The sequence below is a fragment of the Pelophylax lessonae genome (genome assembly GCF_965119305.1).
Source record: "Pelophylax lessonae genome assembly, chromosome: 13".
NCBI classification, from domain to species: Eukaryota; Metazoa; Chordata; class Amphibia; order Anura; family Ranidae; genus Pelophylax; species Pelophylax lessonae.
Genome location: NC_138780.1, coordinates 192,448,232 through 192,468,221, shown reverse-complemented (window position 1 = coordinate 192,468,221; position 19,990 = coordinate 192,448,232). Strand labels below are relative to the sequence as shown.

General features: G+C 43.3%; 1 protein-coding gene across 1 annotated transcript in view; it reads left to right on the top strand.

Moving 5' to 3' along the window:
* Positions 1-11,670, top strand: part of FBLN5 (fibulin 5) — a 78,537-nt gene extending 66,867 nt beyond the window's left edge. The window contains exon 11 of the mRNA XM_082275444.1: positions 11,433-11,670. Within this exon, the coding sequence (XP_082131570.1) occupies positions 11,433-11,594 (162 nt within the window). The 3' untranslated portion in view covers positions 11,595-11,670. The remainder of the gene's footprint in view (positions 1-11,432) is intronic.
* The last annotated feature ends 8,320 nt before the right edge of the window (positions 11,671-19,990 follow it).

Genomic DNA, 19,990 nt, shown 5'->3' with positions numbered 1-19,990 from the left:
TCTATTACATTCTATACATAGAACCATCCACCTCTAACATGACCCACCACTGGACACCATCATAATACAATTCTATTACACTCAGTTTTGTAGCCAAGCAATAAACATCCCAGGCAAGAGGGGAGGGACCTCTGTGTTCTGTGATGTACTCCAAGAAATAAAAGCTTTTCTTTATCGTACATCATGGGACACAGAGCAACCATAATAATTACTATCTGGGATGTCCCAAAGCAATGCACCTGAGGGGGGCGACACTAAATACGAGAAAACCGCCATCAGACCAAAAAGATCTACATAGCTGCCCACAGCACACTGCGGCCAAATGCAGAATCCTCCCATGTCCTAACATCCACCTGATAGATTCTAGTGAACGTATGTACTAAAGACCAGGTAGCGCTCCTGCCCATAACTAGAATCCAATCTTCACCCATCACAGCAGGTTCTGTCACTTGTCGACCTTCAAGGAACGGGTCCCCCTAGTTTTTTGGGCCACTTCCTTGGACCTGTAGGGCACCGTGCCGGAACGCCTTTGTAGTTAGTCTAACCAAGGGTCCGGATCCCAGGGTCCAGCACCCAAGAGGTTGCATTACAGGCAATACCTTGTTTCCCTTTACCAAGTCTCAGGTACCATCCTTTTAGTCTTCCACTTTCGGATGCAGCTGATTGCCAATCCCCTTGGGTCCAGAGATCTTAACAGGGATTGTAGCATAATCTTTTTTTCTTCCTCTTTATAAATATGGAGAGCTTCTCCAACTATGACCATCACCTTTAAAGACACTGGCGAAAAAACTGAGGTACTTCCTGTATGAGAGGGGTTATATAGCGGAGGACTTCCTGTCTTTTTGGGTGCCAGTGTCCATTCACCTATAGGTGGCGTATAACCCAGATAGTAATTATTATGGCTGCTCTGTGTCCCGTGATGTACAATAAAGAAAGTTCAATTTTGGTCTCATCTGAACAGAGCACCTTCTTCCACATGTTTGCTGTATCCCCCACATGGCTTCTCGCAAACTGCAAATGGAACTTCTTATGGCTTTCTTTCAACAATGGCTTTCTTCTTGCCATTCTTTCACGAAGGCCAGATTCGTGGAGCGCACGACTAATAGTTGTCCTGTGGACAGATTCTCCCACCTGAGCTGTGCATCCCTGCAGCTCCTCCAGTTACCATGGGCATCTTGGCTGCTTCTCTCATGAATGCTATCCTTGCCCGGTCTGTCAGTTTAGGTGGACGGCCATGACTTGGTAGGGTTGCAGTTGTGCCATACTTTTTCCATTTTCGGATGATGGATTGAACAGCGCTCCGTGAGATGTTCAAAGCTTGGGATATTTTTTTATAACCTAACCCTGCTTTACACTTCTCCACAACTTTATCCCTGACCTGTCTGGTGTGTTCCTTGGCCTTCATGATGCTGTTCACTAAGGTTCTCTAACAAACCTCTGAGGGCTTCACAGAACAGCTGTATTTATACTGAGATTAAATTACTCACAGGTGGACTCTATTTACTAATTAGGTGACTTTGGAAGGCAATTGGTTCCACTAGATTTTAGTTAGGGGTATCAGAGTAAAAGGGGGCTGAATACTGTACAAATGCAGCCACACTTTTCAAAATTTATTTGTAAAAATTTTAAAACCATTTATCATTTTCCTTCCACTTCACAAATTATGTGCCACTTTGTGTCGGTCGATCACATAAAATCCCAATAAAATACATTTACGTTTTTGGTTGTAACATGACAAAATGTGGAAAATTTCAAGGGGTATGAATACCTTTTCAAGGCACTGTACATAGAATACTATACCCCCAACATGACCGACCACAGGACATGATCATAGTACAATTCTATTACACTCTATATATAGAACACTACACCTCCAACATGACCCACCACTGGACATCATCATAATACAATTCTTTTACACTCTATACATAGAAAAATACACCCCCAACATGACCCACCACCCACAATTGGTATATGACAGAATTACTATTAAAGTGCGTGCTGCCACCTTAAGGTTAAAAACGCCGGTACAGCGGGAGAAAGGCAGAGCGGCTTATGTAAACAAGCCGCCTGTCATTCTCCCCTGTGTAAAAATGAAGATCAGACGGTTCTACTATGTAGAACCGTTGATCTTTGTTTTTACACCAATAGCATTGTCCCACTACAGTTAGAAACACGCCCCTAGGACACACTTAACCCCTCCCTGTCCAATACAGTTAACCCCTTCCCTGCCAGTGTCATTTTTGCAGTAACAGTGCATATATATAGCACTGATTACTGCAGTAATGTCACTGGTACCCCCAAAAGTGTCAAAAATGTCAGTCAAGGGTCCGATCTGTCCGCCGCAATGTCGCAGTCCCGCAAAAAAAATCGCAGATCGCCGCCATTACTCGTTAAAAAAAAAAAAACACCAAAAATGACAAAAATCTTTCCCTTTGTTAGTAAACGCGATAACATTTGCGCAAACCAATCAAAATACGCTTTTTGCGATTTTTTTACCAAACATATGTAGCATAAAACAATTTGGCCGAAAATGTTGAAAAATTTTGATTTTTACATTTTTTTTGGTGGGGATTTCATATAAAAAAAAGTGAAAAATATTGTTATTTTTGCAAAAATTACGCTCTTTTTTTGTTTATAGCGCATGATCAAAAAATCGCACAAGTGATCAAATACCACCAAAAGAAAGCTCTGTTTGTGGGAAAAAAAGGATGTGAAATTCGTTTAGGTACAGCGTCGCACGACCGCGCAATTGTCCGTTAAAGTCACGCAGTAAAAAATCGCAAAAAAAACCCTGGTCAGGAAGGGGGTAAAATCTTCCGGGGCTTAAGTGGTTAAGAGACCCTTAGCCTCTATTCCTCTACTCCCAGTCACCTAAAAGAACGCAGGGTGGGTTCCCATTGAGTACTATGTCATAAAATGCCAGATTTATTAAAATAATTGCACTTACATTTAGTCAAAGTAAATGTGCCTTTAAAACTTAATGTACAGCCGTGATCCAACACTCGGCAGCTTAAGGGTCACCCGGTTCCTCCCACACGTTACGTCACTATCCCTGTGACTTTTGATGTGAATACTTCACTTTGGGACTAGATTTCAATAAGATTGTCGTTTATAGTCTTTATGGACTTATTTCACATTATGGAAGATTTGGTTATTTAAATGAGGATGCGGATTGCCAATTTATATTAATGTTCACTTTATATTTGATGTGAAGTTTGTACAGTTGTGTTCAAAATTATTCAACCCCCCAATGCTGTAAAGGGTTTTAGGGAATTTAGTGTACATTTGTAATTGTATTCAGAATGAAATCCTACAAGGACTTCTTAAAGAACCATATGCAACTAAAATGACATCAGTTGGTTTTGTAATACAGTAGTAAATGTTTATTTTGTGAATTCTTCATTGACACAATTATTCAACCCCTTAAAGACTACCACTCTGAAGAACAGAGGTTCATTGAAGTGTTTTCAATCAGGTATTGAAAACACCTGTGGATGTCAGGGAGCAGCAATAAAGCCTAATAAGCACCAATTAGGCAGCTTTAAAATGACTGTGATACTCAGCTCCTTCTAGACATTTACTGGTGTGGTTACAAACATGGTGAAGTCAAGAGAATGGTCCAGGAAGACAAGAGAAGAGGTGATTACTCTTCACAGGAAGGGCAATGGCTATAAGAAGATTGCAAAGATGTTAAACATACCAAGAGACACCATAGGAAGCATCATTCGCAAATTCAAGGCAAAGGGCACTGTTGAAACGCTACCTGGTCGTGGCAGAAAGAAGATGCTGACTTCGACTGCTGTGCGCTACCTGAAGCGTAGAGTGGAGAAAAGTCCCTGTGTGACTGCTGAGGAACTGAGAAAAGATTTGTCAGATGTGGGTACTGAAGTTTCTGCTCAGACAATACGGCGCACACTGCGTAATGAAGGCCTCCATGCCAGAACTCCCAGGCGCACCCCCTTGCTGTCTCCAAAGAATAAGAAGAGTCGACTGCAGTATGCCAAAAGTCATGTGGACAAACCACAGAAGTTTTGGGATAGTGTTCTGTGGACTGATGAAACAAAATTAGAACTGTTTGGGCCCATGGATCAACGCTATGTTTGGAGGAGGCCTATTAAGAAAAGAACACCTTGCCTACTGTGAAGCATGGCGGGGGGTCAATCATGCTTTGGGGCTGTTTTGCTTCTGCAGGTACAGGGAAGCTTCAGCGTGTGCAAGGTACCATGAATTCTCTTCAGTACCAGGAGATATTGGATGACAATGTGATGCAGTCCGTCACAAACCTGAGGCTTGGGAGACATTGGACCTTTCAACAGGACAATGATCCCAAGCATACCTCCAAGTCCACTAGAGCATGGTTGCAGATTAAAGGCTGGAACATTTTGGAGTGGCCATCACAGTCACCAGACTTAAATCCGATTGAGAACCTCTGGTGGGACTTAAAGAATGCAGTTGCAGTGCACAAGCCTAAGAATGTGACTGAACTGGAGGCTTTTGCCCATGACGAATGGGCGAAGATACCCGTAGATCGCTGCAAGACACTTGTGTCATGCTATACTTCACGTTTAAAAGCTGTTATAACTGTAAAAGGATGTTGTACTAAGTACTAAGATTGAATGTCACTTGGGGGTTGAATAAAACTGATAATGATGTGAGCACAGAAAAGACATTTGTGGTTATTTCATTATAAATGTTATGTTATATTTGTCTGACCTACACGTGCCTCTTTGATTTAATTGTAAGCAGGATGACTGAATGATCAAAATCAATGTCAAACTGGCCAAAACAATCAATTTCAGTGGGGGTTGAATAATTTTGAACACAACTGTATATGTGTTTATTCAACACACAGGGTATTTCACACTAATAGTATCTGATCACATAGTATTTTTGTGTAGCTGTACCAACAAGCATCTCATTTAGAATTTTACATCGTTATGCTATAAAAATGAGAGTCAGATGATTTGAGAGAAACCAGCCCTATATATTATTTTGTGCACGAAGGAGGGGATTTAACCCCGTAGAGAAAGGATGGACTTTTAATTGGTGACGCCTAAAGGGTATGCATTTGCAACCCAAACCTCCTATTAAAATGTACAAAAATATATTTATTAAACATCCAATATCACAAACACAGCTACATTACATCAAGAGTCACATAGAGCCCCCAAGACTTTGCAAATAAAAAAATACATCAATAGGGTATAACGCATATCAGTACAAAATGTGCCAACGTGTTTCGCGGTGTAAATATTCTGCTTCTTCAGGGCTTTTGTTGTCCGCATATACAGATGTCTAGTGTGTGTGTGTGTGTGTGTGTGTGTGTGTGTGTGTGTGTGTGTGTGTGCGTGTGGGGGGGGGTTGGTATTAAATGCCTCCCAAAAAAGACCTCCAAATGTCGGATATGTTTTTGATGCACAAATTTCTTGGTCTCCCTCCTAACTGGAACATATCCAACATTTGGAGGTCTTTTTTGTAGTTTTTTGTCCCCCATATGTATTGGACTTGTAATAGATAAGCACGTTCATTTTAGATTTCTTTATACATATGTCTATTTTCCCTCTTTGTTTTATCTATCTATCTATCTATCTATCTATCTATCTATCTATCTATCTATCTATCTATCTATCTGTCTATCTGTCTATCTGTCTATCTGTCTGTCTATCTGTCTATCTGTCTATCTGTCTATCTATCTATCTATCTATCTATCTATCTATCTATCTATCTATCTATCTATCTATCTATCTATCTATCTATCTATCTATCTATCTATCTATCTATCTACACACACTAAACATCTATGAAGTATATGCGGACAACAAAAGCTCTGAAGAAGCGGAATATTTACACCGTGAAACATGTTGGCACATTTTTTACAGATATCCATTGTACCCTATTGTCTTTTTTTTTTTTTTTTTATTTGCAACTTCTTAGGGGCTCTATGTGGCCCTTGATGTAATGTGGCTGTGTGTGTGATATTGAATGTTGAATAAATATATTTTTGTACATTTTAAAAAGACTTTTATGTTGCAATTGAATACCCTTTGGGAGTTACCAATTAAAAGCCCATTCTTTCTCTATGGGGTTAAATCCCCTCCTCTTTCTTGCATAAGCATCTCATTTACCTGCGGGAAGGCAAATGTATGTGAGCAGCACCCTCTCTCTCTCTCTCTCTCTCTCTCTCTCTCTCTCTCTCTCTCTCTATATATATATATATATCTATATATATATATATATATATATATATATATATATATATATATATATATATATATATATATATATATATATAGGGATTTCACAAGGTTTAAGGGTATTGCAGAAGTTTTCATGATTATTACATTATGTGAACAAATGCAAACATTTTTTTATTTATGTAAATTAAATTGCGTACAAATCATTCATTTTAAATGGGCTGCCTAGTGCTGTGCGCCTCAATACATGAAAATGCGTTCGCTGCTGCTCATTATATTGTGGTACAAATGGCGCCCTGAATATACATTTCCCAAACTGGTTAAAGGAGAACATCTACCACGACCTCCTTTATTATCAGCATTCTTTCCTGTAAACTGTCCTTATAAGTAATGGATTTTCCATACACTGAGAGTTTACTATATTAGTGTGAGCACACAGTGCGTGACGGGCAGAGATCGCTTTTATAGATCAGTAAATAAATGCTGTTTGGACGGCAACAGTTCACAGCGTGATAGCCGCAGCGTGTGGGCGATAAACCTCCTTGACATCCTGTACTGTGTGTATATATAGCGACTTTTGTGTATACACAGTATGATATATTGAGTTGTGTACAAGAGTATGGAGGCCTTGGGCAAACTTTGTGTTTTGTTAATTTTCTTAGTTAAAAAAAAAAAAAAAATTAACACTAATCCATAAACTTCAACATGTCATAATTTTACTATAGCAATGTGCAGTTGCTGTTCTTTTTTTTTTTTTTTCTTCTGAATTTAAAGCGGAACTCCAAGCAGCTAAACACATACACCCATCACCCATAACATTATGACCTCCCACCTAATATTGAGTATGGCCCCCTTTTGCTAGCCCTGACTCATTGAGGCATGGACACCAAAGTAGCAATCACATGATTGGCAGGACCCATGGCCGGACAAGGGGGTGGGCAGGAGGGACGGAATGGTTTATTGCAGAGATTTGGGCGCCTTGACCCTAACTATAAGGGAAGGAGGAGGCGCAGTTCAGCATCTTTGCCCTGGGTGCTGGATAGCCTTGTCCCGGCACTGGCAGGACCCAAGGTTTCCCAGCAGAACATTGCCCAAAGCATCACACTGTGTCTGCCGGCTTGCCTTCTTATACCGCATTCTGGTGCCATCTCAGGTAAGTGACGCACCTAGCCATCCACATCAGACCAGGCCACCTTCTTCCATTGCTCTGTAGTACAGTTCTGATGTTCATGTGACCATTGTAGAAGCAACTTCATGTTCACTTGCTGCCGAATTTATCCTGCCAATTTTCAGATGCCATTGTAACGAGATATTCCCGCTAGTTGTCAGTGGTCATAATGTTATGGCTAATAGGTGTAAATGTGAAGGTTTTTATCTGCCAGGGTATTTTTAATTCTTTCCAGCCAGGTTTCTGATTCATACACCTCTGTCAGATATACAGTAATACAGTATACACCCATCAGCCATAACATTATGACCACCGACACTTAAAGCGGAGTTCCACCCAAAAGTGGAACTTCCGCTTTAGGTGGTCCTACCCCCCTGACATGCCACATTTGGCATGTCATTTTTTTGGGGGCGGAGCGGGTACCTAGTTTTGACAGGTACCCGCTCCCACTTCCGCTCGGAGCGCCGCGGCGCCCTGAGCGGAAGTTCTCCTCTCCCCCTCCCTCCCTGCAATCTTCTGGGACATGTCAGAGGTCCCAGAAGATTGGCGGCCAATCACGGCACGCAGCGCGGCTCGCGCATGCGCAGTGGGTACCCGGCTGTGAAGCCGCAAACTGTCACAGCCGGGTGCCCACAGCAGTGATGCCGGCACCGAGGGAGAGGATCGAGGCTTCGGGCGGCCGCATCGCTGGACCGTTGGACAGGTGAGTCAAATGGCTGGAACTCCGCTTTAAAGTGAATAACATTATCTCGTTACAAAAGTGGGTGGGATATATTAGGCAGCAAGTGAACATATCTTGTCTCTGAAGTTGATGTGTTGAAAGCAGAAAACAAAAATGGGCAAGTGTAAGGATTGGAGGGACTCTGACGAGGACCAAATTGATCAGAGCAACTCCAAAACTGCCATTCTTGTGAGATGTTCCTGGTCTGCAGTGGTCAGGACCGACCAAACATGGTCCAAGGAAAATTTATGAAAAAAAGTTAATGCTTGTTCTGATAGAAAGGTGTCAGAACACACAGAGCATCGCAGTTTGATGTGTATGGGGCAGCGTAGCCATAGACCGGTCAGGGTACCATGCTATCCCGTGTCCACAGCCAAAAGTACCTTCAATGGGCGCTTGAGCATCAGAACTGGAGCACGGAGCAATGGAAGGTGGTGTCCTGGTCTGATGTATTCAAGAATGGTTCGAGGAGTGCAATACGTTTGAGGTGTGACTGGGCGCCAGATCCCAATTCAAATAAGCATCTGTGGGATATGCTGGAAAAATAAGTCCTGGGGGCTCATCTGGTAACTTAGAAGGCTTAAAGAATCTTCTACTTGACAGCTTGGTGCCAGATACCACAGCATACCTTCAGAGGTCTAGTTGCGTCCATGCCCATGGCAGCTGTTAGAAATCAAGGGGCCCCGTACAGCCTACCTGACGCCCCCCCCCCCCCATGCGAAAATGTCAAAACAATATTTTCACAAAAAAAATAAATGAAAATCATTATTAGTGGACACAAACATTACATCATAGATAAAACAAGCATAAATTCCATCTTCAAGCCAAAATTCTCCCCAAACAATAATACACATATTCCACCAATTCCCTGTTCCAATCTCCCCTCCCAGCAAAAATCTTTGTTCCCCACCCCCAGCTCAAATACAAACTTAACCACTTTAAGTGTCGGTTCACATTTGTGCGATCACAGAGATCGCATGTAATTTGGAGCGCACTGCTCCTAAAATCACATGCGATCTCCTGTGTGGTGCAAATTCAGCCATACAGTTTGTATGGCTGAATTCGCACTTAACTCACACAGGACCCTTTTTTTGGTCCGCAGCAGAATCGGATCGCATGGTGGTTCACACTATTCCGATTCTGTGCAAACTTTCAGATCGCACTGCGATATGCGATCTGATCTGGGGGTGTCGTTAACTTTTAATTGACACCCCCAGCGTATCGCATATGGCAGTGTGAACTGCCAGGGGTGCGGATGCGATGCGGGAACACGCTGTATATTTGCAGCGTTCCCGAATCGCACAAATGTGAACCGGGACTAAGACCAGGCCTATTTTTGACACTTGGTGTTTACAAGCTAAAATCATTTATTTTTGCTAGAAAACTACTTGGAACCCCAAACATTACATATTTTTTTATTTAAATTATATATTTATTATTTATATTTTTCAGCTTCAAGACTCCTCCTGTATGTAGAAACTACTTTACTTGCATGCGTTGCTCAGGTGTGATTTTGGCCCATTTTTCCACACAGTCTTCAAATCTTGAAGGTTTCCCGTGGGCCTCTTCTATGAACTCTGATCTTTATTAATTTCCATAGATTTTCCATTGGATTCAAGTCCGAAGATTGGCTGGGCCATTCTAGCAGCTTAATTTTCTTTCTTAGAAAGTCAAGAGACTCCCAATTGTTTTCAGTTTGGAATCATTGTCTTGCTGAAATGTCCACCATCGTTTCATTTTCCTCATCCTGGTAGAAACATAATGAGCATACTAGCTCATTATGAAATACTTACCTTAAAATGAAGCCCCGACACGGTTGCCTGGACAGCGCTTAGGGTGCCGTCATGTTGCCTCGGCGTCTCTTCCTGGTTCTTCGGCTCTGGCGCCGTGAGTGGCTGGACCCGCGATTACGTCACTCCGCATGCGCGCAGGAGTTTCACTTTCAGGCAAGGTCCGGCGAGGAGCTCTGAAGGTCCGCCGGACCTTCAGAGCGCATGCGCCGCTGCCATCAGCGGCTGCATGCAGGGCGAATATCTCCTAAACCGTGCAGGTTTAGGAGATATTAATTGTACCTACAGGTAAGACTTATTATAGGTCTTATTATAGGCTTACCTGTAGGTAAATAGCGGACTTTACTACTGCTTTAAGGACCGCCCACTGTACATATACTGCTGCAGGGTGGCCCTTAAGCGCAAAATCACTTATATGTACGTGATTTTGCTTTAAGGCTCTAGGGGGCACGCAAGCCAGTACCCGGGACCGGCGGCCGCAATCGTCGCCAGCAGTGATCGCCGCTGGCCTCCGGTGATTGTCAAGGAGACTGACAGAACAACCATCTGCCTATGTAAACAAGGCAGACGGCTGTTCCGTCAGTCAGGAACACCGATCTCTCTCTTACTGCAGTCAGTCCACTCCCCCCACAGTTAGAAAACACTCCCTAGGAGCACACTTAACCCATTGATCGCCCCCTGATGTTAACTTCTTCCCTGCCATTGTCATTTACAAGGTAAGTGTGCATATTATTTAGCACTGATCACTGTATTGGTGTCACTGGTCCCCAAAAACTCTCACTTAGTGTCAGATTTGTCTGCCGCAATGTTGCAGTCCCGCTACAAATCGCTGATCGCCGCCATTACTAATAAAAACAATAATAATAATAAAAAAAGTCCATAAAGCTATCCCATAGTTTGAAAACGTTATAACTTTTGCGCAAACCAATTAATATACGCTTTTTGGGATTTTTTTTTTTTACCAAAATTATGTAGCAGAGTAAAAATTGGCCTAAACTGATAAAGAAATTAGATTTTTTAAATTTTTTTTAATTGAGAATGTTTTATAGCAGAATGTAAAAAATATTGTTTTTTTTCCAAATTGTTTTGTTTATAGCTCAAAAAAAAAAAAAGAAAAAGAAAAAAAAAAAACGGCAGAGGTGATCAAATACCATCAAAAGAAATCTCTATTTGTGGGAAAAAAAATGACAATTTTTTTTGGGTACAGCGTCACATGACCGTGCAATTGTCAGTTAAAACAACACAGTGCCGAATTGGAAAAAATTGGCCTGGTCATGAAGGGGGTATAACCTTCCAGGGCTGAAGTGATTAAGGGGGCTATTTGTGTACCCCTTTCGTAAGTTTTAAGTAACATTTAGACAATTGTGAGAGGTGTAGAAGTTTGGAGTTTGTTTGAGGGATTTAGCCTTCAACAAGATACTTTGGCTCTGTCTGGGGGATTCCAGGTATCTGTAATCTTGATTTTGGACTGTTATCCTGATTGGTATCATATAAACTGACGAAATAGCAAAGTATATATAAATATTTTAATTTTTGTTTATTATTTTTTTTTACAGCAAACAGGCCCCATCAGTGCCACTCTGGTGTTGACGCGACCAATCAAAGGGCCACGTGATCTGGTGTTGGACCTGGAGATGGTCTCTGTGAACACCGTGGTCAACTTCCGAGGCAGCTCCATTATCCGCTTGAGGATATTTGTGTCTCCGCAACCGTTCTGAGCCAGGTCTTTTCAATGTGATGACCCCTTTCCTGGTGCTCAGTCTTGAGGAGTTACATACGGTACCTAGAGGACACCACAGGATAAAAAAAAAAAATCCAAGCTCCCTCATGTGACCTAAAGCCTAGGCAGCCCAAATCACATGGTCTCTGACTACCACGAGCACTGTGTTTCACAGCATTAGAGACCTAAAAATGTCTATGGATTTCAATCAGATTTGGTCTGGGAGGTTTGCAAGGAGAAACTAGGCTTTTCAAAATACAGAATTTTAATAAAGTACTTTCAATGCTTTTTTTATTGGTATAGCCCCAGATTAAAAAAAAAAAAACCCTGCCACCAGTTTCGAGTAGCTTTACCGGCAAATGAGTCAGATTCCAATAGCGCAATTCCAATTGTGTCGCTCCTATTAGAACGGGTCCTGTGCTAATCTATGGCAGGCGACTTGTCATGCGACCTAGTGTGAACGGGGTCTGACATGAGGTCCACTACTTGTGGTTGACAGTAGGCAGATCCTAAAGCCAATAGCAAATAGCAGGCCGTCTATGGGGTATGGATCTGCCTGCTGTCAATCAATGGGGGGGAGGCAGGTCTGATGAGAAAATAGTATCTCTGAATCCTTCAGGCTCTTCCTACTCAGCCATAAAACTGCAAACAAAAAACAAACACAAGGGCGCATCGGCCTATCGCATTATCCTCCATAAATGCCTTTATTAAATGAAATGATAAAATACTCACAAACGAGTTCTTGGTAAAAGCATATCTCAATGATAAGTTGCCGCCAGCGTCCGAAACGGAATTTGAAACGCCTTTGATGGCTGGAAATGGCTTACGCGTTTCTAGGCTAAGCCTCTTCCTCAGGCTCTGAGCCCTTCCGTTTCTGACGCTGATGGCAACTTATCATTGAGATATGCTTTTACCAAGTACTCGTTTGTAAGTATTTTATCATTTCATTTAATAAAGCCTTTTTTTTTGGAGGATAATGCGCTAGGCCGGTGCCCCCTTGTGTTTGTTTTTTGTTTGCAGTGGTTCCAGACTAACCTGGTCTTGAAGGGGCTGCAAGGCTGGAGCATCCAGGAGAAGCCAATTGTAAAGTCTCTGGTAGCCGCATGTGTGTGGCCTAGGCTGGGCAGAAGGTCTTTTCACAGAGCGCAGGAGATAGGTACATAGTAGGGATCGGCCGATTATCGGCAAAGCCGATATATATTGGGGGCCGATATGCACTTTCCCCGATATATCAGAATCTGCCCTGGATGTTACCGATATTGCGGTAAGAAGTGGAAAAGCACCTCAAGAGCAGCGGTTCTCTTCTCTCTCTCTCTCCTCACAGGATAGGGAGGCAGCTGTCAAAGCCATCAATCACAGCCAATGAGTAGAGAGCAGGGCGAAGCCGTGCTGTGTTTGTCAATGGAAACCTCAAAATTGAGCCCCCACGAGTGCAGGTATTGCAAGCGCCTTGCTATGGGGACACGCCCCATGGGGGGGGGGGGAGCCAGGAGCGCAGATGGGGGACCCAAGAAGAGAGAATCATGGCTTCTCTTTGCAAAACCATTGCATAGAGCAAGTAAATAGTTTTTAACATGTTTGTTATTTAAAAAAAAATTAGGCTAACAATCACTTTATCCCAATTTTAAAAATTTTGATGTGGCGCTTGGCTTAAAAGGGTTTTAAGTGCCACATCAAATTTGTTAAAATTTCATATATGTATGTGGGACCACATTGTAAGCCTTGAGCAGCTGCTTTTAATCATTATCCTTTGACCGTTTAACTTTTTTTGGTAAAAGTGGTAGCACATAGGATTTCGTATTAACAATCACTTTAACCTCTTTAGTACCGTGCCATAGCTAAAAGATGGCTGAAGTGCATTACTATAGTTCTGGGAGGGCCTCCATAGACAAACCACCAAAAAAAAAGCTTGATCTGTCCCAAAAAAGCGATAAAAATTCCATATGGGTACAGCGTTGCATGACCGCGCAATTATCATTCAAAGTGTGACAGCGCTGAAAATTGGCCTGGGCAGGAAGGGGGTGAAAGTGCCCGGTATTGAAGTGGTTAAAGAGTGATGAACCTAAATACATTTTTTTTATTTTTTTAAAAAGGACTTTAAATAACTAGAACCTGTATCTAACCTGCTAAATAAATTCCACCTTTAAAAATAAAAAAATAAAAAACACTGATTATTAGAACCAACCTATATTGGTGCAGTGTTGTCATTTTCCAATTCCAAGATTTCAGAATGTCTTTACTTACCTGATCCATACTGTGAGTTGTATAATATATACCAAAAAATATATATATATATAGATCATTGCCTCTCCAGTCCCTGTGAATTCTTTTGCACCAGGAAAGGGGTCTTATTTAAGCAATATACTTTTTTGAATGTTTTTGTTTTTCCTTTCAAAATTGAAATTTAAAAGTTTAAAGATTGCTTTTTTTTTGGTGAAAACTTTCGGAAAATAAAATGTTTTGGAAATACGTTTGTGTTACAGTAGTCCATTTTTCTAGCTTAACAGGTCAAAAGTAAAAAAAAAAAAATTACATGTTTAGGACCCATCACTTCCTGTCAAAGAGACATAGCAGGAAAAAAGGAAATCTCTCCAACATGAGAGGTTATCCCCTCTTAAAGTGGTAGTATACTCCGCTATTTGACTTTTACCTACAGGCAGTGGTGGGATTCAAAAATCTTAGTAACCAGTTCCGACTTTCCCAGCAGAATGACCAGCGTTCCCCCTTTTAATGCAGAGAGACCAGCGTGCCCCCTTTTAATGCAGAGAGACCAGCGTGCCCCCTTTTAATGCAGAGAGACCAGCGTTCCCCCTTTCAACGCAGAGAGACCAGCGTGCCTCCTTTCAATGCAGAGAGACCAGCGTGCCCCCTTTCAATGCACAGTGACCAGCGCTGCGTGCCCCCCTTTCAATGCACAGTGACCAGCGCAGCGTGCCCCCCTTTCAATGCAGAGAGACCAGCGTGCCCCCCTTTCAATGCACAGTGGCCACAGCATTGCCCCCAATCATTGCAGAGTGCCCACAGCATTGCCCCCAATCATTGCAGAGTGCCCACAGCATTGCCCCCAATCATTGCAGAGTGCCACAGTATTGCCCGCAATCATTGCAGAGTGCCCACAGTATTGCCCGCAATCATTGCAGAGTGCCCACAGTATTGCCCCCAATCATTACAGAGTGCCCACAGCATTGCCCCCAATCATTGCAGAGTGCCCACAGCATTGCCCCCAATCATTGCAGAGTGCCCACAGCATTGCCCCCAATCATTGCAGAGTGCCCACAGCATTGCCCCCAACCATTTCAGAGTGCCCACAGCATTGCCCCCAATCATTGCAGAGTGCCCACAGCATTGCCCCCAATCATTGCAGAGTGCCACAGTATTGCCCGCAATCATTGCAGAGTGCCCACAGCATTGCCCCCAATCATTGCAGAGTGCCCACAGCATTGCCCCCAGCCATTGCAGAGTGCCACAGTTGTGCCCGCAATCAGTGCAGAGTGCCCACAGCATTTCCCCCAATCATTGCAGAGTGCCCACAGCATTTCCCCCAATCATTGTAGAGTGCCCACAGCATTGCCCCCAATCATTGCAGAGTGCCCACAGCATTGCCCCCAATCATTGCAGAGTGCCCACAGCATTGCCCCCAACCATTGCAGAGTGCCACAGCATTGCCCCCAATCATTGCAGAGTGCACACAGCATTGCCCCCAATAATTGCAGAGTGCCCACAGCATTGCCCCCAACCATTGCAGAGCGCCACAGCATTGCCCCCAATGATCATTGCAGAGTGCCACAGCATTGCCTGCAATCATTGCAGAGTGCCAGCGTTTCCCCCGCGAGACCCCTTTACTTTCCTCACGGACGGTCATCACAGCAGCTTCTCTTCGGTCGCCGACTCCCCGCGTTTCCTCAGTCCTCCCGCCTCCTCGGCCAATGGCACAGCGTTTGCCTTTCGGCCAATCAGGAAGCAGGAGGACCCGCTCCCTGATTGGCCAGGAGGAGGATCCATGTGACAATAGCGAATTTTCATTCGCTATTGTCACAGAATGGGCGGGCTTGGCCTCGGGGCGCACTGCTCTGCTGCTCCCTGGCCGCCAGCTTAGAGGGATTCAGCTGGTTCTGCAAACTTGCAGAATGTTTGCAACCGGTTCCATAGAACCGGTGTGAACCGGCTGAATCCCACCACTGCCTACAGGTAAGCCTAAAATAAGGCCTATAATAAGGCGGACCTTCAGAGCTCCTTGCCGGAAAGTGAAACTCCAGAAAGAGACGCGGAGGAAAATGACAGCGCCCTCAGCGTTGTCCAGACGACCGTGTTGGGGCTTCGTTCTAAGGTAAGTATTTCATAATGAGCTAGTATGCGATGCATACTAGCTCATTATGCCTTTGTCCTGCAGGGTTTGTTTTTTTTTTGTTTTTTTCATGAGGATACAACCGCTTTAAGATGGCTACACATTTGTACAGGGATTGCCAACTTATTGGGGGCCTTAAATGGGGCCACTGACATCACCAAGGGGCCACACACAGGAGTGGATTTACTGCAGACATCTAGACTGTGCACTCTGCAAATGTAATTGCTCCAGGGCCAGATTTTCCACTAGGTACATTAGGCACGTGCCTACAGAAACCCTTCCTAGAGGGTCACTCGTCTTTTTTAACCCTAAGGCCCCTTTCACACTATCCGTCCGTCGGACAGATTCCGTTTTTCTCAGCGGGGGATCGAGCCGCCGATCCCCCGCTGAGCAGCAGGATGACAGCTGTGTCTCCGCGCTGTGTGCGGAGACACAGCTGTCAGTTCCCCATGCATCTCTATGGGGTAAATCAGATGGGAACGGACCATTGGTGGACGGATGGAAAATAGGGTTTCCATCCATCCAGATTTGATGGATCGGATCGGGTGTCAGAGGACATGTCTCCGCTGACATCCGATCCCCCATAGAGATGCATGGGGGGACCGTTCAGATCCGCCAAAAAACGGACAGGCGGATCTGAACGGTCCGCCTGTGTGAAAGGGGCCTAACCCTTTCGCTGCCAGGTTCATACTACATACGGACCTGACAGCAGGGGTTTCACACACAATCCAGTGGCTGCAGCCACAGGGATTGTGTGTAAAACTGACAGGCAGACTCCAATTTCTGCCCTACTGATTCCACACGCCCCTGCTTGGGTGCCCCCACCATGTGGGTTCCCTCATGAGCTTAGAAAACTGTACCTTGATTATTGTATGGTGATTTTTCATTGTTCTTAATCAATTGTTATCTGTGATCTTTATCACTGCTCAAAAAAATGAAAGGAACACTTTGAAAACACATCAAATCTCAATGGGGAAAATTTTATTCTGGAATTTTATTATGGATCTATACTGGTATGGACTGGGTAATGTGTTAGGATCTATACTGGTATGGACTGGGTAATGTGTTAGGATCTTTACTGGTATGGACTGGGTAATGTGTTAGGATCTATACTGGTATGGACTGGGTAATGTGTTAGGATCTCTACTGGTATGGACTGGGTAATGTGTTAGGATCTATACTGGTATGGACTGGGTAATGTGTAAGGATCTATACTGGTATGGACTGGGTAATGTGTTAGGATCTATACTGGTATGGACTGGGTAATGTGTTAGGATCAATACTGGTATGGACTGGGTAATGTGTTAGGAAGGAAAGGATGCCACATCGTTTGATGGAAATGAAAATTATCACCCTACAGAGGGCTGAACTTAAAGACACCCTGAAATCAAAGTGAAAAAATTAATCAGCTTGTATGGCTGAATTTGCATCGCATTCTGACCAAAGTCGTGTAGGACCCTTTTTTTGATCCGCACCACAATCGGATCGCATTGGTGTTCACACCCATTCGATCAGATTCCTGTCCAAATTGACAGTTTGCACTGCGATATGCGAACTAATCTGGGGGTGTGATTAACTTTGTATTGACACTCCCAGCAGTTCGCATATGGCAGTGTGAACTGCCTGCGAGTTGGGTGCGATGCGGGAACCCGCAGTGGATTCGTAGGGTTCCTGCATCGCACCAATGTGAACCGAGCCTAAAAGTTCCCAGCTCCCCTTTTAGTATGTTGTCCTGGAGTTCTTACATAAGACATTGATGGGAAGAAGACAGTAGAAGAAATCTTTGCTTTGTTAGGTATTCTTCTATCTCTAGGTCTTTTCAGAGCAGAAACAAATATTATACAGAGTAAAAAAAAAAGTGATTGTAAAAGGATTGCCTGTCTTCAGTGCAAATAATCAAAACTTTAATTTAAAAAGCAAAGGGATTGAGCTGTGGGGGGTTCCAGAGATGGCCGGATGTGTACTGAGCAGCCATGGAGAAAAGTGTCACCAACAGCCCCTTCCATACATTCCTGGCTGGAGGTATCTGGGAGCGGCCGCTGGTTACTATATATCAGAGTGCAGGAATGATGGAAGTAACAGAGGGGAGGCACAGGAACAATGGGACAAGATGTGACCAGATTAAAACAAGACTGTTACCGGCTTTATCTTGTCTTTATTTAGTGGGTGATGTGACAAAAGCTTCAAGATCCTCAAATGAACAAATAATCTATTCGGACAGACATGGGACCGTCTCCCCGCAGCTCGACAAAAAAAAAGATATCAACCAGAAAGAGATGGAAAGGCTTAATTACAATAAAAGTAAAAAAAAAAAAAAAAAGGCCTTGATTAATTTGGGAGAAAAACAACTTGGAGATGATCATATCTAATTTATTTGTCCTGATCTTTTGTATTTCAGCCTTTCTAAAGCTGGATACACACTAGTGATAGACCGATATCGTTTTTTCATTGCCGATACCGATATTTTGGTCGGCCGATATTTTCGTACATTTAAAAAAGTTTTTTTTTTTTTTTTACTTGACAGGTACTCTTGTGGAGGGATCTGGGGGACCCCAAACCCCTCCTCTGCACTTAAAAGCATTCAAGTTTGGCTGTTTTGAATGCTTTCATTTTTTTTAATCTGGCGCTGAGTACCCGGAAGTGATGTCATGACATCACTTCCGGGTTTTTACATGGAGACCCGATCAGAGCCCAATGCGGCTTTGATCGGGTCTTCGGCGGCCGTGCAGGCTGGTTGCCCGGGTCTCCCGGTGGGACGAGAGACCCAGGCGAGCTGCTGGAGGCGGGGGGGTCATCCCCTCCCGCTCCTTGAAATGACAGCCGAGCGGCTTCTCAGCCGCATCGGTTGTCATTACAAGACAGCCGACCGTCGGCTATGGACGCTGGTACCAGGGTGATGCCTCTAGCTGCAGGCATCACTCTGGTACAGCACTTTCCGAAATATCAGCAATATCGGTAACCTCCGGGGCCGATTCCGATATATCGGGGAAAGTGCATATCGGCCCTCGATATATCGGCTTTGCCGATAATCGGTCGATCCCTAATACACACTATACAACTTTTGTTGTTAGATATACTTTAGATTTACCTTCAACTATGTAGTGCATGGGTCTGCCTGATTGCATACAAATTTAAAGTGTTTAGGTTTGACCTTATATTATATAGTTTTGGTAAATCTAAAGGAAAAAATCAAAAGAATATTGTCTAGTGTGTATCCAGCTTAAGTCTATGGACTGTCCAAAATCAGGGGACACTAGGTAAAGGAAAGATGACTTTGTCATTGTAATAGTTGACAATACAGTGGGGAAAATTATTATCGATTCCCCCCCCCCCCCCACAGATTTTGCAAGTTTGCCCACTTACTGCATTTAAATAGATGAAACAGTTAAGTTAGCCCAATTTTTTTTGTATATTGTGAAAGGTGATGTCACAGCAAGTAAATGGATACCTAAAATTTTACTGTTTAAAATTGTGCACACTCATGGAATGGCGACAAAATATGGTACTTAAAAATCTCCATAGGCGAGGCTTTAAAAAATTTTAACAGTTACCAGTTTAGAGTTACAGCGTAGGACATTTTTTTAGAATTATCTCGCTCTGGTGATCGCAGCGATACCTCCTCACATGTGTGGTTTCAACACAGTTTACATTTGCAGGCGCAACTTACATATTTGTTTTATTTTGTGTGCGAGCTCACGACAAAGGGGGCGATTTAAATTTTTTTTTTTCCTATTTTATTTAATTTTTTATTTTAAGGACTGCTTAAAAAAAAAAAAAAAAAAAATCTGATCATTTTTATTGCTGTCACAAGAAATGTGAACATCCCTGGTGACAGCAATAGGCAGTGACAGGTACTTTTTATGGAGGGATCGGGGGTCTAAAAGACCCCAGACTCCTCCACTGCACTTCAAAGTATTCAAAACGCCGAAATCGGCATTTTTGAATACTGACAGTTTTTTAAATTCGGCGCTGTTAGCCGCCAAGTAAACCGAAAGTGGTGTTATGATGCCGCTTCCGGGTTAATACATCGGAGACCTTATAAAAGCTGA